General features: G+C 49.7%; 7 protein-coding genes across 7 annotated transcripts; 4 read left to right on the forward strand and 3 right to left on the reverse strand.

Annotated features, from left to right (window-relative positions):
- Positions 1–4: 4 nt before the first annotated feature.
- Positions 5–4,795, forward strand: L3040_006121 (uncharacterized protein; the record flags this gene model as incomplete). Its single annotated transcript, XM_007288441.2, has 3 exons — positions 5–231; positions 277–3,236; positions 3,432–4,795. 3 exons carry the CDS (start codon positions 5–7, stop codon positions 4,793–4,795), a joined length of 4,551 nt encoding a protein of 1,516 aa, XP_007288503.2.
- Positions 4,796–5,249: 454 nt separating this feature from the next.
- Positions 5,250–6,683, forward strand: L3040_006122 (uncharacterized protein; the record flags this gene model as incomplete). Its single annotated transcript, XM_007288440.1, has 2 exons — positions 5,250–5,499; positions 5,548–6,683. The coding sequence occupies 2 exons, from the start codon at positions 5,250–5,252 to the stop codon at positions 6,681–6,683; spliced, it is 1,386 nt and encodes a 461-aa protein (XP_007288502.1).
- A 565-nt stretch (positions 6,684–7,248) lies between these two features.
- On the reverse strand, positions 7,249–8,637 carry L3040_006123 (uncharacterized protein; the record flags this gene model as incomplete). The annotated part of the gene is made up of 1 exon (XM_007288439.2): positions 7,249–8,637. The coding sequence occupies one exon, from the start codon at positions 8,635–8,637 to the stop codon at positions 7,249–7,251; it is 1,389 nt and encodes a 462-aa protein (XP_007288501.2).
- A 495-nt stretch (positions 8,638–9,132) lies between these two features.
- On the forward strand, positions 9,133–10,119 carry L3040_006124 (uncharacterized protein; the record flags this gene model as incomplete). Its single annotated transcript, XM_007288438.2, has 3 exons — positions 9,133–9,369; positions 9,470–9,769; positions 9,817–10,119. The coding sequence occupies 3 exons, from the start codon at positions 9,133–9,135 to the stop codon at positions 10,117–10,119; spliced, it is 840 nt and encodes a 279-aa protein (XP_007288500.2).
- Positions 10,120–10,425: 306 nt separating this feature from the next.
- On the reverse strand, positions 10,426–11,022 carry L3040_006125 (uncharacterized protein; the record flags this gene model as incomplete). The annotated part of the gene is made up of 4 exons (XM_066156557.1): positions 10,426–10,571; positions 10,647–10,718; positions 10,826–10,858; positions 10,989–11,022. The coding sequence occupies 4 exons, from the start codon at positions 11,020–11,022 to the stop codon at positions 10,426–10,428; spliced, it is 285 nt and encodes a 94-aa protein (XP_066011302.1).
- Positions 11,023–12,037: 1,015 nt separating this feature from the next.
- On the reverse strand, positions 12,038–12,930 carry L3040_006126 (uncharacterized protein; the record flags this gene model as incomplete). Its single annotated transcript, XM_007288436.2, has 2 exons — positions 12,038–12,682; positions 12,733–12,930. 2 exons carry the CDS (start codon positions 12,928–12,930, stop codon positions 12,038–12,040), a joined length of 843 nt encoding a protein of 280 aa, XP_007288498.1.
- A 368-nt stretch (positions 12,931–13,298) lies between these two features.
- On the forward strand, positions 13,299–14,565 carry L3040_006127 (uncharacterized protein; the record flags this gene model as incomplete). The annotated part of the gene is made up of 3 exons (XM_066156568.1): positions 13,299–13,411; positions 13,461–13,837; positions 14,138–14,565. 3 exons carry the CDS (start codon positions 13,299–13,301, stop codon positions 14,563–14,565), a joined length of 918 nt encoding a protein of 305 aa, XP_066011303.1.
- Between the last annotated feature and the right edge of the window lie 766 nt (positions 14,566–15,331).

Below are 15,331 nucleotides of genomic sequence, written 5' to 3' on the forward strand. Positions count from 1 at the left end.
TGCCATGACGACCGCAACACCCTCCGCCCTGGCTTTGGCCAACGCGACATCCATGGAGCAGGCTACTCAGTCTTCCTGGTTTGGCCTCCTGAGTCGAATGATACTGTTCACAGTCAAGGTCATTCCAGGCATCCTGTACTGGCTGATCACATTTGCGACTATCACTATGCCGACTTTTCTCTTCACCATTTTCTCCACGAGCTTGACATTCACAATGAATGCAACGACATTGTCAGTGTTTTTCCTAGCTTTCTTCACTCTTGCTGATCCATACAGAATGTTGATTGGTATTGCCCTCGTGTCGACCATGAGCTGGTTTGTACGCTACCGATTCCTCAATATGTATGCTCGGCTGCCTCCTGAGCCTCAAAGAAAAGAGCCCGAGATAGATTTATATCCTGAAAACCAAGAGGATAGTTCCAAGTCCGGCTTCTCCAACTACTTAGACGAATTTTTGAGCGCCATCAAGGTGTTTGGATATTTGGAAAGACCTGTATTCCACGAGCTTACTCGGACCATGCAAACGAGAAAGCTGATAGCTGGAGAGACCCTCAATCTGGAAGAGGAAAAAGGCTTCTGTCTTGTGGTAGATGGCCTCGTCGAGATCTTCGTGAAATCTTCCCGGGAAACGAGGGACTCAGACTCTGAACCAAGGTTCAATCCAGATGATTCTTCTGATAGTGGGGAGGGGCAATATCGTCGAAGTACGCAGCAGGGATATCAATTGTTGACGGAAGTAAGGAATGGAGCTCCGATGTCGTCCCTTTTCTCAATCCTGTCCCTTTTTACAGAAGACGTCAAGCTTAGACACGAAGACGATGAAGTGGATAGCCGCTCCTCGTCAGCGCATGGCCATCGAGGATTTCCATCGGGTGCTGGTTTGTCATTCGCCCACACTCATCACGAGACGCCACCATCACTTCCAACAAGCCCTATCTATGGTGCCCCAGGCCAGAATTACCAACCCACCCCTGGAGACCGAAGATCTTCTACAATGCCCACCTCTATCGGAGGAGGAAAATTGCCTAGAATCCCACCTCTATCTCTTGATACCCCAGAAGAGCAATCGAAGCCTTTGCCAAGACCAACGACGCGAAGAGCAAAGACTAATTCTGCTCATCCGGATATCGTGGCCCGCGCAACCGTCGATACTACTATTGCTATTATTCCAGCCAGTGCATTTCGTCGCCTTACGAGAATTTACCCTAAAGCTACCGCACATATTGTTCAGGTTATTCTAACCAGGTTGCAAAGGGTCACCTTGGCTACAGCACACTCGTATCTTGGGTTGACAAGCGAAGTCCTGCGTACCGAGAAACATATGAACAAGTATACGACATATGAGCTTCCAAACTTCCTACGCGGCGATGCCTTAGGCAGGTTGAAGGAAAAATTTGATAGGGAACGCGAACGAATTGGTCCAGAGGACGGTAGCAAAGGTATCGCACTGCATAATTCGGGCACTGGTCGAAGGAGTCGATCAAGTAACAGTCTCCGAAAGGGAGCCACTCTACATGTATTATCTGGGAAGAAAACTTCTCATGGTACCTTCAACGCAGAGCACACACGACGCAGCGAAACGGGCGGCAGCCCAAGTCCAGGAGACCTCCTCACCAATATACAAATGTCTCGCAACGGCGGTCGACGACTCAGCACCCTAGGGTCTTCTTCAGGAAATCTCGTCTCGGGGCCGAAGATCTGGCAGCATGATCCTCAAAGCCCTCTTCAACAGCGGTCTTTCAATCCATTCAACAGCTCAATCAATCCGAGGGAGACCCTCCACCGTCAGGATTCAGTTGATGAGGACAGCATGTTTCGGTCATCCATTCTTGAGTGCATATTCAAGGCTATTGGTTTGACGAATACAAAGAATGCTCTAAACATGTCGGATTCAGTTGAGGCTTCACCCAGGCTGGTCTCGTACGACCAAAAGCGGCAGAAAGCAGTGTTCAGCCACAATGCTTTTGGCTTCATTGACCCGTACGAAGGATCAGCGGATGGTGATACAGAGTCCATGACTTCCGGTGGTATGAGTGTTGGAGGCTTTCCTAGCACGCAAGGTCTCGCCCGCGAGTTGAAAGATGAGGTGGAGATCGTGTTCTTCCCAAAAGGCTCGATTCTTGTAGAACAGGGCGAACGCAACCCCGGGTTATATTATGTGATTGATGGGTTCTTGGATGTCACTGTTCCTGTCGATGACAGATCACAATCCACCGTCTTGGGTCATTCGCATCCGAGTTCGGCAAACCCAAGGTCTAAAGATCAAACGCTGTCTCCTCTATCCCGGACTCGGACAGGATCGTCCCGCACGTCTGGCTCGGCTCTAGGAAATGATGGAGGCGATGGCAAAAAGCGTAAGTCCCCGGGCCGGAAGAGCCTCGCGCTCATAAAACCGGGAGGGATCGCAGGCTACATTGGTACGATCTCTTCATATCGCTCTTTTATTGATGTCGTGGCCAAAACCGACGTCTATGTCGGCTTCCTGCCTCGATCCTCCCTGGAGAGAATAGTAGAGAAATACCCTGTCGTCCTCCTAACTATGGCAAAGCGATTGACTAGCCTTTTGCCACGACTCATACTTCATATTGATTTCGCTCTTGAGTGGGTTCAAGTCAATGCAGGTCAGGTCATCTATCATCAAGGAGATGAGAGTGATGCAATATACATTGTCTTAAACGGTCGACTTCGCGCCGTCGCCAACAATGAAGAAGCTGGAAAGAAGGTTATGGGTGAATACGGTCAGGGTGAAAGCGTCGGAGAGCTTGAGGTTATGACCGAATCGACTCGACCTGTTACGCTCCATGCTATTCGAGATACCGAGCTCGCAAAATTTCCACGGACTCTATTCAATAGTCTCGCTCAAGAACATCCAGGCATCACGATCAAGATCTCCAAGATCATAGCATCCAGGATGCGGTCTTTGGTTGAAGATCCAGTCTTCATTCAAGGCAAGGAGAAGACGACTGGAGCCACCAACAATAAGGTATCCTCGACGGTAAACTTGAGAACTGTGGCGATTTTACCTGTCACTACCGGCGTACCTGTGGTTGAATTCGCTAGCCGATTAATGAATGCCCTCACTCAGATTGGGGCAACCAATGGGGTCACTTCGCTCAATCAATCCGCCATTTTTAATCATCTTGGAAGACATGCTTTCAGTCGTATGGGGAAACTGAAGCTCTCGCAGTATCTCGCTGACCTTGAGGAGAAATATGGTCTGGTTCTATATGTTGCTGGTAAGTGACTTGTCCGTTCTCGGTTTCTCGCATGGCAAATAATTAGGATTTCTTTAACCCCGAGTTGCTCCCTGGATATCAAAACAAGGACCAAAATTACAAGAACAATAAGTCTTGTATTCTGCCGAGTCAATCTTACTCCACCCTTTTCATGAATATTTGAGACATCCATAAGCTAATTTTGAAAATTTCCAGACACAAATGTCAATGCCCCCTGGACCCAAACTTGCGTAAGCCAAGCCGATTGCATTCTTCTTGTTGGTCTAGCTGAAGGCTCACCTGCAATTGGCGAGTTTGAGCGTTTCTTGTTGGGTACGAAGACTACGGCGAGGAAAGAATTGGTCTTGCTGCACGCAGACAGATTTGCACCTCAAGGATTAACTCGATCGTGGCTGCGCAATCGTGTCTGGATCAACGGTGGCCACCATCATGTTCAAATGGCGTTCCGCTCAAGCTCTGCACCTGTCCATCCGCAGGCAAGGAAATTCGGATCGGCATTAAAGCAACGGGTCCAGGTCATACAGGCCGAAATCCAGAAGTATACTTCTCGGAGGCTTCGACAGACGCCTTTGTACTCCGCCGAGACGCCTTTCAAAGGCGACTTCCATAGAATTGCTCGACGCCTTTGCGGAAAATCCATCGGTCTTGTGCTAGGTGGCGGAGGCGCCAGGGGCATATCACATATCGGAATTATCAGAGCTCTCGAAGAAGCTGGTATTCCTATTGACATCGTCGGAGGTACGTCCATCGGTGCCTTTATCGGTGCATTGTATGCTCGCGATGCAGATGTAGTGCCTATGTACGGCCGAGCAAAGAAGTTTTCCGGACGCATGGCGAGTATGTGGCGGTTTGCTCTGGATTTGACCTATCCATCTGCGTCCTACACAACAGGTCACGAATTCAATCGTGGTATCTTCAAAGCTTTCGGAAACACCCAGATCGAAGATCTCTGGCTCGAATACTACTGTAATACAACCAATATCAGCAAGAGTAGATCTGAGATTCACACAAGTGGGTATGCATGGCGCTATGTCAGAGCTTCCATGTCACTTGCTGGACTTCTCCCGCCTCTGTGTGATGAAGGAAGTATGCTTCTTGACGGGGGCTATGTTGACAATTTAACCGTTTCGCACATGAAGTCACTAGGAGCCGACGTTATCTTCGCTATCGACGTGGGCAGTCTGGACGACGATACACCACAGACATTTGGAGATTCTTTGTCGGGTTTCTGGGCCTTTGCAAATCGCTGGAATCCGTTCTCTTCTTTTCCAAACCCACCCACACTTGCCGAAATCCAAGCACGACTTGCATATGTGTCAAGTGTGGATGCTTTGGAAAGAGCAAAGACGACCCCCGGCTGCCATTACATGCGCCCTCCTATTGACAACTATGGCACGCTGGACTTTGGCAAGTTTGATGAGATATACCAGGTAGGGTATAAGTTTGGGCAGGAGTATCTGGCAAAGATGCGGGATGAAGGAGTGTTGCCCTTGATGGACGAGACGGAGGAGAAGAAAGCCCTGCGTAGGACTATGGCTCCGAGAAGAGCCAGCATTTGATTTCGAATAATTTGGCGTATTTGGTTGAGGGTCCATGGACGGCGCTTGGGAATACCCACCCATCATAGGGAACACGACTAGATGAAGACTTGTAAATTGTACAACATGGGCGACCCTTGTGCCACTGTATTTTTTTGTGTAACAGCGGCTATCGCAATCGTGATATTTAACCCGAGGAGTCTGTGTAGTTTTCCTTTTTTCCTTCGGTATTATGAAATTCAGCAGAGGATATCGGCGTTAAGTAGCCGAATTCGCGCCTTCCCTAAAAGAGGCAAGCAGGAAGTCTCCGGGAGCAAAACATGGGCTGGACCCTCAGAACCACGTAAACACAAACAACTGACAATCCTCAGCTCTGCTACGCATTGTATGGGGACTGTCCTAAGCAGAACTGCTGTCCTCATAACTATTTACGACTTCTGGAAATTCAAAAACCATAAATGACAATTGCCCTGTCATGTCCACCCCCACTAGTGAGAAGACCCTCTTCCTGGGCAGCTTTGTACACAGCAAAACTCTAGGGAACTTGGAATTTCTCCATGATTCGGCTGTGTGTGTTGACGAGAAGGGTTTGATCGTTGCTATTGAGAGGGATTGTGACGAAAAGAAGGTCCAGGAGATCGTCCTCCCCAGGCTCGGCTGGACCGCTGGTGAGATTTCTGTGTGGACTTCTCAACAAGGACAATTCTTCTTCCCAGGCTTCGTTGGTATTTATAGCTTCCTCATTCTAGAGATAAGTATTGATTGTTTTCCAGACACCCATATCCACGCCTCCCAATACCCCAACGCCGGGATCTTTGGCAAGAGCACCCTCCTCGACTGGCTGAACACCTACACGTTCCCAATGGAAAGCAGCTTGTCAGAAGCCTCAAAGGCAAAGAAAGTCTACAGCCGAGTCATTGAACGCACGCTCTCTCACGGAACCACCACCGCTTCATACTACGCCACCATCTCCGTGCCATCCACCAACCTGCTCGCGGATCTCTGCCTCGAAAAAGGTCAACGGGCATTCATCGGCCGCTGTTGTATGGATTGCCTTGCACCAGACTACTATCGCGATGAGTCTGCTGCTTCATCGCTTGCGGATACTAGAGCAACGATTACACATATTGCTGGTATTGACCCTACTAATGCTCTCATCACACCTATCATAACGCCGCGCTTTGCTCCTAGCTGCTCGCGCGAGTTGATGCACGGTCTAGGTGCGCTGCAGAAAGAGACGAATCTGCCCGTGCAAACTCACATCTCGGAGAACAATAACGAGTGTGATCTGGTCAAATCCTTGTTCCCGGAATTCGATTCGTATACCGAGGTATACGATGGTCATAACTTGCTTGGTCCTAAAACCATCCTTGCTCATGCGATTCACCTCTCCGAAGATGAGCTTGATCTCATCAAGAAGAGGGAGGGAAAAATCAGTCATTGCCCGGTCAGCAACTCGTCAATTACCTCAGGCACAGCGAGGGTAAGATGGATGTTGAATAAAGGTGTCGATGTGGGACTTGGCACGGATATGAGCGGTGGCTATAGTCCCAGTGTCCTCGAAGCTGTGAGACAGGCTGCGCTGGTTAGCAACCACGTTGCAATGGGAGGCGAAGACATGGCGAAGTTGAGCGCGGAGGAGGGTTTATATCTTGCTACGAAAGGAGGAGCAAAAGTAGTGGGACTGGCCGATAAGATTGGAGGATTTGAGGTGGGAATGGAGTGGGATGCACAGCTTATTGGGATGGGGGTGGTGGGTGGGGAGGAGAAGGGTGATATGGGTCCGGTTGACATTTTTGGGTGGGAGACTTGGGATGAGAGAATTGCGAAGTGGGTGTTCAATGGGGATGACCGGAATACTCTCGCTGTATGGGTCAAGGGACGACTGGTACATGAGAGGAAGTTCTAGGGCTTGACTGAAACATGACATTCTTGGGATAGACTAACTTGTGGCGATGGTACGGCGTTGGTTTACTTGTACAGACGATGAAACATCCTGGATAGCTGATGGAGTGCGCGAAACTCAAATTTCTCGGTACGATAGGGTTTGTTGCACATCGCACCCATAGTCGAAAGTGACTTGGGACAATCAGAAGTCATGATTAACATGCACACCCGGTTCTTGGTAAAATCACTTTTGATATCCGACTTCACTCATCTAGGACCGAAGCGAGGTTTTGTTGCACGTCGCAGCCATTGTCGACATCATTCTGGAACATCGAGAAGCCAAATTGGCATTGAGGCGGCGAAGACCGAATCCAAGCTCTCTCTCAGAAGAGGTAGGGTAGGATTCACCTGTTCCACGACCAAAGGGGTTTTGCTGCACGTCGGACCCATTGTCAAAGTCATTCTGGGACACTGAAATAGCTTATTTGACATTGAAAACCAGCTGACATTCGCCTACCCGATTGTAGAGGATAAAACCGTCTTGTACGCAACAGTCCCTGCTACAACAATAATCAAAACAGCCACAATCACGCATCCTTCGCAGCCTTCTTCTTCGTCTTCGGCAGCAGATAATCCCCACCCATCATAGCCTTGTAGACCCCATAGAGACCCATGAGCGGCCAGATACTCCAGAATAGCGCCACCAACCTCGCCTTCCACGACGCCTCTCTCGCGCTCTGCTCCTTCTCGACATCAACCTTCACTTTGTCATAGACGCTCGGCAGATACGTCGCGTTATACTTCTCTCTCAAAGCATCGTACTTTTCCCGATCATAAATCTCATCGAACTCTTCTTCCGTGTAATAGGTATGAGCGTACAGCCACTTCTGGCCACCCAACGCATCGACTTTCTTCTCAAACGCTCGATTCCACTGTATGAAGTCTTCTCGCCGCGTAGGACCTGGCCCCCACACTCCGAAATTGAGCATCATTTCCGGTCTCTGCTGATTGGTTTTCTGCACTTGGAGGCTGTGTGTCGATGCTATTTGTTTTCCGCTTTGCTTGAGCGGGCAGAGCCAAATCGGATAGTGCTTGAAGTTCGTGTCGAGGTAGGACATGAACGTCTCCGCTTCCTTATATGGGATTGCTACATCCTGTATAATGTAGTAGGAGGATAGGCCGCTTTGGTGTAGAGCGTGGTACATGACTCTGGTGTGCATAAAGTAGTCGAGAATGAAGCGGGTTATACGATTGAAAGGTGTGATGAAGTACTTGAATGCGTATCTCGCGACCCAGAATCCTCCTCGGTCGTAGCGAAAGAGATAATCAACAACCGGGACTGATTCCTTGACAGAAGATTTGCGGTTCTTCATGAGGCGTTCGACGTGGATGTAGAACCATGGATCAGTTGGGCGGGTGAAACGTTGGATTTTGCTGCCAGGCGATACTTCGTTCATGAGTCGTCCGACACAAATGACGCCGTAGTCTTTCGAGTACATAATGCCATCCAGATAATCGGTAGTAGTATCTTCTGTGGCTTTAGCAATCACAGTCTGAGCTTCAGCGATGCTCGTGACGGGATGGTAGTCCAACTCCACGTAGGTCTTGGCTTCAACCAGCTGAATCTCAAGCAGCGTTGTGACGCCCAGTGTCCCGAACGAAGATGCAGCTCCATAAAATAGATCAGAGTTCTCCGTTGCGGAAGCTTTGATGACATCTCCATCGGCAAGAACCACCTCAATGCAATTGATTGTCCGATCGAAGAACCCATACTTGAATGACGAACTTTCGCCCGCCGTTCCAGCAAACCCCCCTCCAACCGTGATACCTGGGAATTCCATCACAACTGGGGGAAGTAAGCCATGCTGTAGCGTAGCCTCCACAAGAGCATCCATGGCAACATTCGGTTCAACCAAAGCAGTCATGCTCTTGGTGTCGATTTTGAGAACATGGTTGAGTGTTGAGGTGTCTACCATTCGGTCTCGTTGGTACTGAGATTGACGAGTACTGTTTGTCGATCCATGGTATATTCGGAATTTTTCTTTTCGAGCATGAAATTTGCGAATGGTAGCAGCGATGTGTGCTACCGCTCTATCGTGACTGTCCATGTGGATGAGGTGGCGAGGACGCAGCGGAAGGAAAGCCTTGTATTAATATGGAACGGATATAGTAAAAATCATTAACAATAATGATACCGAAGGCGACTGGTAACAAGAACTACCCTGATCATAGAGACAATGTATATGTGTATGTATATGTATATGTATATGTATACACCCAGGAAGCAGAAGAACCCAGAGTTTCGACGGACTCCAAGTCTCCAACTCCCATCTAGAACGAATGAGAGCTCGACATCATCGTACACGTGATACGCCTTGGCTTTAGCACCGCAAAATTCGACCACCGTTCAAAGATCGAAGGAAATCAAACCCCCCAGATATTCGCCCAAAAAAATATTCACAACGAGAAAAATGTCTTTACGAATTCCACCGCTCCTTGAGCCATACTTAGCGCTCCCCTCAGAAGCATCTCTGATTCTCCTGACTAGCGTTCTGGGCGCCAGCTCGAATTGGCTCGTCCTGCGATTTCTTCATAGCTCTTTGACTGGCTCAGATGGTTCCTCTGGTGCCGTTGAGGATGAATCGAAGGTGGTGTTGGTGAGCTTTATGAGGGACTTGGCTTTTTGGAAGGAGGGCGGCAGGAGATTGGTATGCTGTTAAATCTCATTTCTCATTTACTTGGTCTGGGGAGAGCTTAAGACGTTGTGGTAGGTTTGGAGAAGAATTACGGCTGATAAAGCATGTTTAGGGTTTGGATTTTGATAAGCTGGCTCTCAAGAAAAGATTCGCTTTCGTAGATGGCCTGAGCGGGCTGTTTCTTCCGCGGCAGAATGTCGCTGCTTCGAAGGGAATTGAGCAACGGGGTTTGAGCAGTCCAAAGCTTGAAAACGTGTCACAAGAGATCCAAACTGCTATTCAGGTATTGAGGGATAGCCCAGGCTCCGGCAAAGTACTGCTAGTGATCGACCAGTTGGATCTCTTGATAGCGGCTGGGAGCGAGCAAATCGGAGCCTGTAACGTGGGGGAGATGTTGATGGATTTGAGGGAAGTATGTAGCATCTCGAAGCATCAAGTGCCCTGCTAAATAATATGCAGGATGTACATGCAACCATTCTTTCCATCTCGGCCGACCAACCACTAGTATCAGGTCACCACACGCCTCTCGAGTTGGACCATGCCGCTTTTTTACTGAATACAGCTCACCAAGCGGATTTCATCATGGGTTTGAGGCTGCTAGATACCGGGACCGCAAGGGATGTTAGTGGCGTGCTGAGGGTCACAGTAGGGGACAAAACGGAGGAGGATAAGGAAGATATCCAGAAAAGGATGGAAGAGAGAGAACTGCTGTTCTTTGTGGGCGGAGATGGCGGGGTGAAAGTCTTCGAGAGAGGTCAATAAGCCTGATAGACGAGACTGAAGTGCGACTTGCAATTCTAATCACTCTCCACATCCCTCTTCAACTCTGTGCCACGAATAGTTGGCTCATTTGATTTTGCCTGAGCGATTTCATTTTTCGTTCCCTGTCCGTAGAAGCAATGCGTGAACCCCAAAGAAACCGGCCCAGTGATATCCTCACAGATCACCCGGCGTCGAAGCCCATTCTTGCAATTCATGGCATTTCGCTAGCGTGAACGTAGGCCTCGAGACATCATGAACAAATCACCCCAGAAAACCCTCCCCGGTTCAACTCCGCGGATGATCAGTCTATTCGGACTTGGTGGTAGGTCCCTTCGCGTCCTTTGGTGCGCCGGTCTGGAAGCCGTTCTTGAATCTTCTTGGAACACCCTTCATGTAGCGCATCCGTCCGGTACCAGTAGTCTTTCTGCGCTTGGCCTTCGCACCCCAGTTGTCTGACTTCGTGTTAGACCTAGTCTCCCTGTTTGTGCCAATCCAGTGCCATATCCACCGGAATCAGTCTCACGTACATTGTCTGATCTTAGCCGCAGGGTATCCACAGGACGAGCAGGTGTGCTTCTGGATGTGGAGAGATCGGCGACCTGATTTCCAACATGTCAGTCCTCGAGTCTTCTGGGTTACCCCGTTCGTCTGACACCCCTCTATCTTTTGGATCCAGGCGATTCTAATATGAGTCGATAGTACTGACCGCAGCGACGGCACAAGGTGTGCGTCTTGTTGTCTGTAAAATGTCAGTTCAGATCCAATTGACAAGCCGAAAAAACGGTTCTGGTCCGTAAAGGAGGCTGAAAAAACGAGGAGGGTCGCGAGCTCCCGTCTATTCAGCAACAGAAATGAAAAAAAGTACGCACGTCTGGCACCGAATGAAGCCGTGCCCTTCGTCATCGTGCCTGTGATGAGCTATTTGTCGTGGTGGTTGTCGAAAGGTTGTCGTCGTTGACGTTGGGTCGTTGATGTTGATGATGAGGTTCGACATTTTCAATATGCGGGGCGCATATCGAGATTGAAATTCAATGTGGGCGCTAGTCTCGAACAGTGATAGCATATCACGTGACTCTGGATCCCCTGGATCACAGTAGAACCCAGGAAATCTAGGTATATGTAATGGACTATCACTTTTGATAGGTAACTGTCCCAACTGAATTCTGTACTCTTTTCACGGCAGCTGCAGGCAATACATACAAATAAGAGAATAAAATATAAAGACTGAGATAGGTGTGAATGGGTGGAGTTTGGAAGGCCAAGAGGGTCGGGAGGCTGGTTCTGCCCGCAGCCATCTCGGTAGAGACCACGACCCGCACGACCTTTCCTGCCTGACTTCTCTTGCCCCACGATCTTCTCAACCCTCCATCCTTAAGAGTCAACATACCAACATACAGGATCTCCAAGCCTCGAGTCCTTCGCAGCCCACGAAGACGCTTCGGACAACCGGGCAACCCGCGATGATGATGAGGATGAACGTACGGAAGAGGAAGATTGGCGAGCTTGAGCAAGTGCACTGAGATGCAAGGCCCGCCGCTCCAAGAGCTCGCCGCAAGAAGTTCAGACCCTCGAAAGTGAGCTTATCGATTCAACTTTGCCCGAGCAGTTCTGGGACATTCAGAAATGCAATATTCGATTGCCTCTGCTTGTAATTCGGAGCGAGCAGGTCCTCACCCATCATGAGGCCTTAGTCCCTGTGGAGTTCTCCGGATTTCAATACTTGGTTCCGGCCGAGTGATCCTTATGTGCCGGTGATGCATGGTGACATTGCAGCCTATACTTAAGTACTCTTCTTCACAGTGACATTACAATAGAAGAGTCTGTCACAAATACAACATAAAACGTCTTCAAATCATTCTTGACCTCCCAAACGCCGGCCTCCGTTCCATTGGTATACCGTATCACTCAAGCTCTGAAATCAGTTCTCAACACCCAGCATGCCCTTCAATCCGCTCTCGACTCCTCTCCACCATCTGCCTCGCTCTTCAAGATCATCACCCACGCCCCCCAGGGCTTCCTCCTTTCTTCTCTTTGCCTCCCTCGCCGAAGCAGTACTGCCAAGTCTCTTAGCCTCTAGTGGCTGCAACTCAGCATTCAATCTCTCCAACTCCTTCGTCTTTCTCGGAACCATAACCTGCAACTGCTCCAGTTGTCTATCCAGCTCAGCACGCTCCCTCTCACGCTCCTCAACAGCCGCGAGCGTCTTTTCTAACGGCATATTCAGTCTCGGGTTCGATCCTGGATGTTGCACTGCTCTCAACTCCTTAATACTAGCTTCGAGGCCTTGGATTGTTTGTGGCAGTTTCTGTAGCTGCGAGGTTTGCATCCGGATATTCTCGTACTTCTTACATAGCTCCCGACCCCTCTTCTCCAATTCGGACACCAAATCTGCTACTTCAGTCTTCTGGGACTTGAGGGCTGCCTTTGAGACAGCAAGAGATGCTTCTAATTCGACGTTCTCCTGATGCTCGACGACTAAAGGTGGGTCTCCTACAATGGCGCGTATGAATTTCTCTTTGGTGACTTGTTCAAGGTAGGAGAACCGAAGTTTGGAGAAGAGTTCCTGTAGGCAGTTAACGGCTTATGTTCGTATAGACTACCTGCTCGGTTTACCTTGTAATGCGACAGGTCCGCTTCAAGACTTGCAGGAGTTGGGTTGTCGAATACATCCGCCGAGACGTCGGAAGTTCGTTCCCCCGGATTCTGCTTCAGTTGCCCAGAGACAGGCTCACTGAGCTTTATGATAGATAGCTCGTGTCCATTCTGAGCTTCCAAGAGTACCTCTAAGATTTCCTCGTGAGACTGTGCCATTTTTCCGAACTTCTGGGTGCATTCCCAGGTCTCTGCTGCAAGGACGGATGTGGGATTGGCGGAAACGCGTAGGTTGTAATGTATGTATTCGGGAATGACTCGAGTTTTTGTATATGGATTTAATCACCGAAGCCCAGTGAGCTATGGACGATTTTGTGCGACAGAGTCTTGCGGCGGCTTTGTATGTACGATTACCCTCGAAAATTGTATCGCGATCGGTTTGTTTACTTTCAAGCCACAGCCTTTGTCTAACTGACTCACCGCCCGTCGAGTAAATGACGCCACTCGGCAGAAAATGGGCTCGGCCTGTCCTGAGCCATGCAACCTCCAACTTCTAAGTCACCATCCCTCACCCACAGCTCAGCACCATGGCAGGCGAAGATCTGACAGATGACTATGTTGCTAGTCTCCTAGCAAAGGATGCGAAAGAGAGCTCGATCAAATATTCTTCAGTAGGCTTAGAAGCCTTCGGGCGCTCCAAGTGGGTACCCCTCCCTTCTACAGCTCACATACCAGTCTAACGTTGGCAGACCTCCAGCAAACAAGCCCAAGCCAAATACGAGATTCTTAAGAAATATCATCAAAGACACGGACAGCCACAATGCGGCGCTTCTCGCGAAAGAAGCTGCGGAGTCCCGCGCCCGGCTGAAGAGCTTGGCCCCTAGCGTTACGTCCCGAGAGAAGACTGTTGCAGGCGCTGATATACGAAGACGACAGCTGGGTGATATTGCGGCTATCCTAGGAGGACGCTCTACCAAGCGAAAGAGAGAGGAGCGTGGGAATATGGAGGGCAAGACGGTTAATTATTCGAGTGAGGATGGGGAGAAGCCTAGGAGTAAGAAATCGAAGGACAAGCCTGAAGAGACATCTGGAGTGAAGCGCCAACGAGAGAGAGACAGGGATGAGGGTAGGGAGGGAAGTGGAAGGTCTAGAGATCACAGAAGTTCTCGAAGAGACAGAAGCCCTTCCGAAGACAGAAGAAAAGACAGAGAGAGACGAAGACATAGATCACCCAGGGAACGCCGAGATATAGACGATGAAACCAGGATTCGACGCAGATCGCCGAGGAGGAAAAGATCGCGATCTCCCGAGACGGACAGATCCGGAGAGAGATCGCATCGGTCGCATCGGTCGCATAGACACAGACGGTCTCCCTCGACTGAGCGCAAAATTTCAAAGGCAGAATCAAAACAAACGAATGAACCAGACTACGACTCCGACCCTCTCGACGATATCATCGGTCCTCGACCACCCCCAATTCCCGAAGTGAAGTGCAAAGGCCGCGGTATCATGTCGAAAAGCTCTGGAATCGACTCCCGATTTTCAGCGAACTACGATCCTACAGCCGACGTACAGCTCGATTTCGATGAAGAGAACGATTGGGATCAAGCACTAGAAGCCTTGCGAGACCGCACGAAGTGGAAACAACAGGGTGCAGACCGCTTACGAGCTGCAGGATTTACAGATGAGGAGGTTAGCAAATGGGAGAGAGGGGGTGAAAAGCGTGAGGAAGATGTCAAGTGGAGTAAGAAGGGCGAGGGCAGGGAGTGGGATAGGGGAAAGATTGTTAGCGAGAGCGGGTTTATCAGTATCCAGGCCAAGTTCGGGGAGTCGACGTTTGGAAGACTTTCTTGATGCTGCAAAACATGGGACTTCCTCCGCCAGCTCCAGCGTTGGGGACTCGGAATTGAAAAACCACTTCGGACATATTGTAAGCTCATAGAATATGGACTTGGGAGCTCTCTTCAACCGCGGAGATAGAGAATTCCATGCAATGAACCGCTGCGAGCCTCCACCCGAGTTTCTTTCCTCTGGCTTCATCCTGTTCAGGCATAGTTCGTCTTTCGGGTCCCAACAGCTATGCTCTTACTCAAATCCATCGAAAGATATCAGGATCGGTCGATGGTGCACCCTTCAGGGTCCTCACATGCGTTCACTTTCACTTCTATCGGTTCCTGAATGGCATGATGCGGAGGGCGGAGTTGCGAAAGAGCGATTGCAGGAGTTTCTGTCGGTGGGTTTTGGGGGTTGGGTTGGGAGAGGGAGGGCGGAGGAGGGGAGGGTGTGATGAGGAGAGCAGAGGGGGGATGGGAGGACAATGTAACTGTTCGGCTCGGGCAACTTATCGGCTGGTTAAGCACATGCCTTAAGTTGGATTCAGAAACATAGACAGATGGGGCTTTCGACAGTGCTCAGGACTGCAAGTGCATGTCGTAGTTACGTTTGCTGTGTAGCCCTTTCTCTCCCACTGCAATGAAGGGACAGACTATGTGAAGTTCGAAAGCGTCTATTAGAATCTATCGCTATACTAAAGGCAGCTGGTTGCCTTGTTGGCGCACGGTCATCTCTCCTATCTACGGAGTATTCAAGCAATGTACCGTAGTTAGCCACAACCATCAGG

This window comes from Drepanopeziza brunnea, assembly GCF_022702325.1.
Source record: "Drepanopeziza brunnea f. sp. 'multigermtubi' strain 214-2 chromosome Unknown ctg10, whole genome shotgun sequence".
NCBI classification, from domain to species: Eukaryota; Fungi; Ascomycota; class Leotiomycetes; order Helotiales; family Drepanopezizaceae; genus Drepanopeziza; species Drepanopeziza brunnea.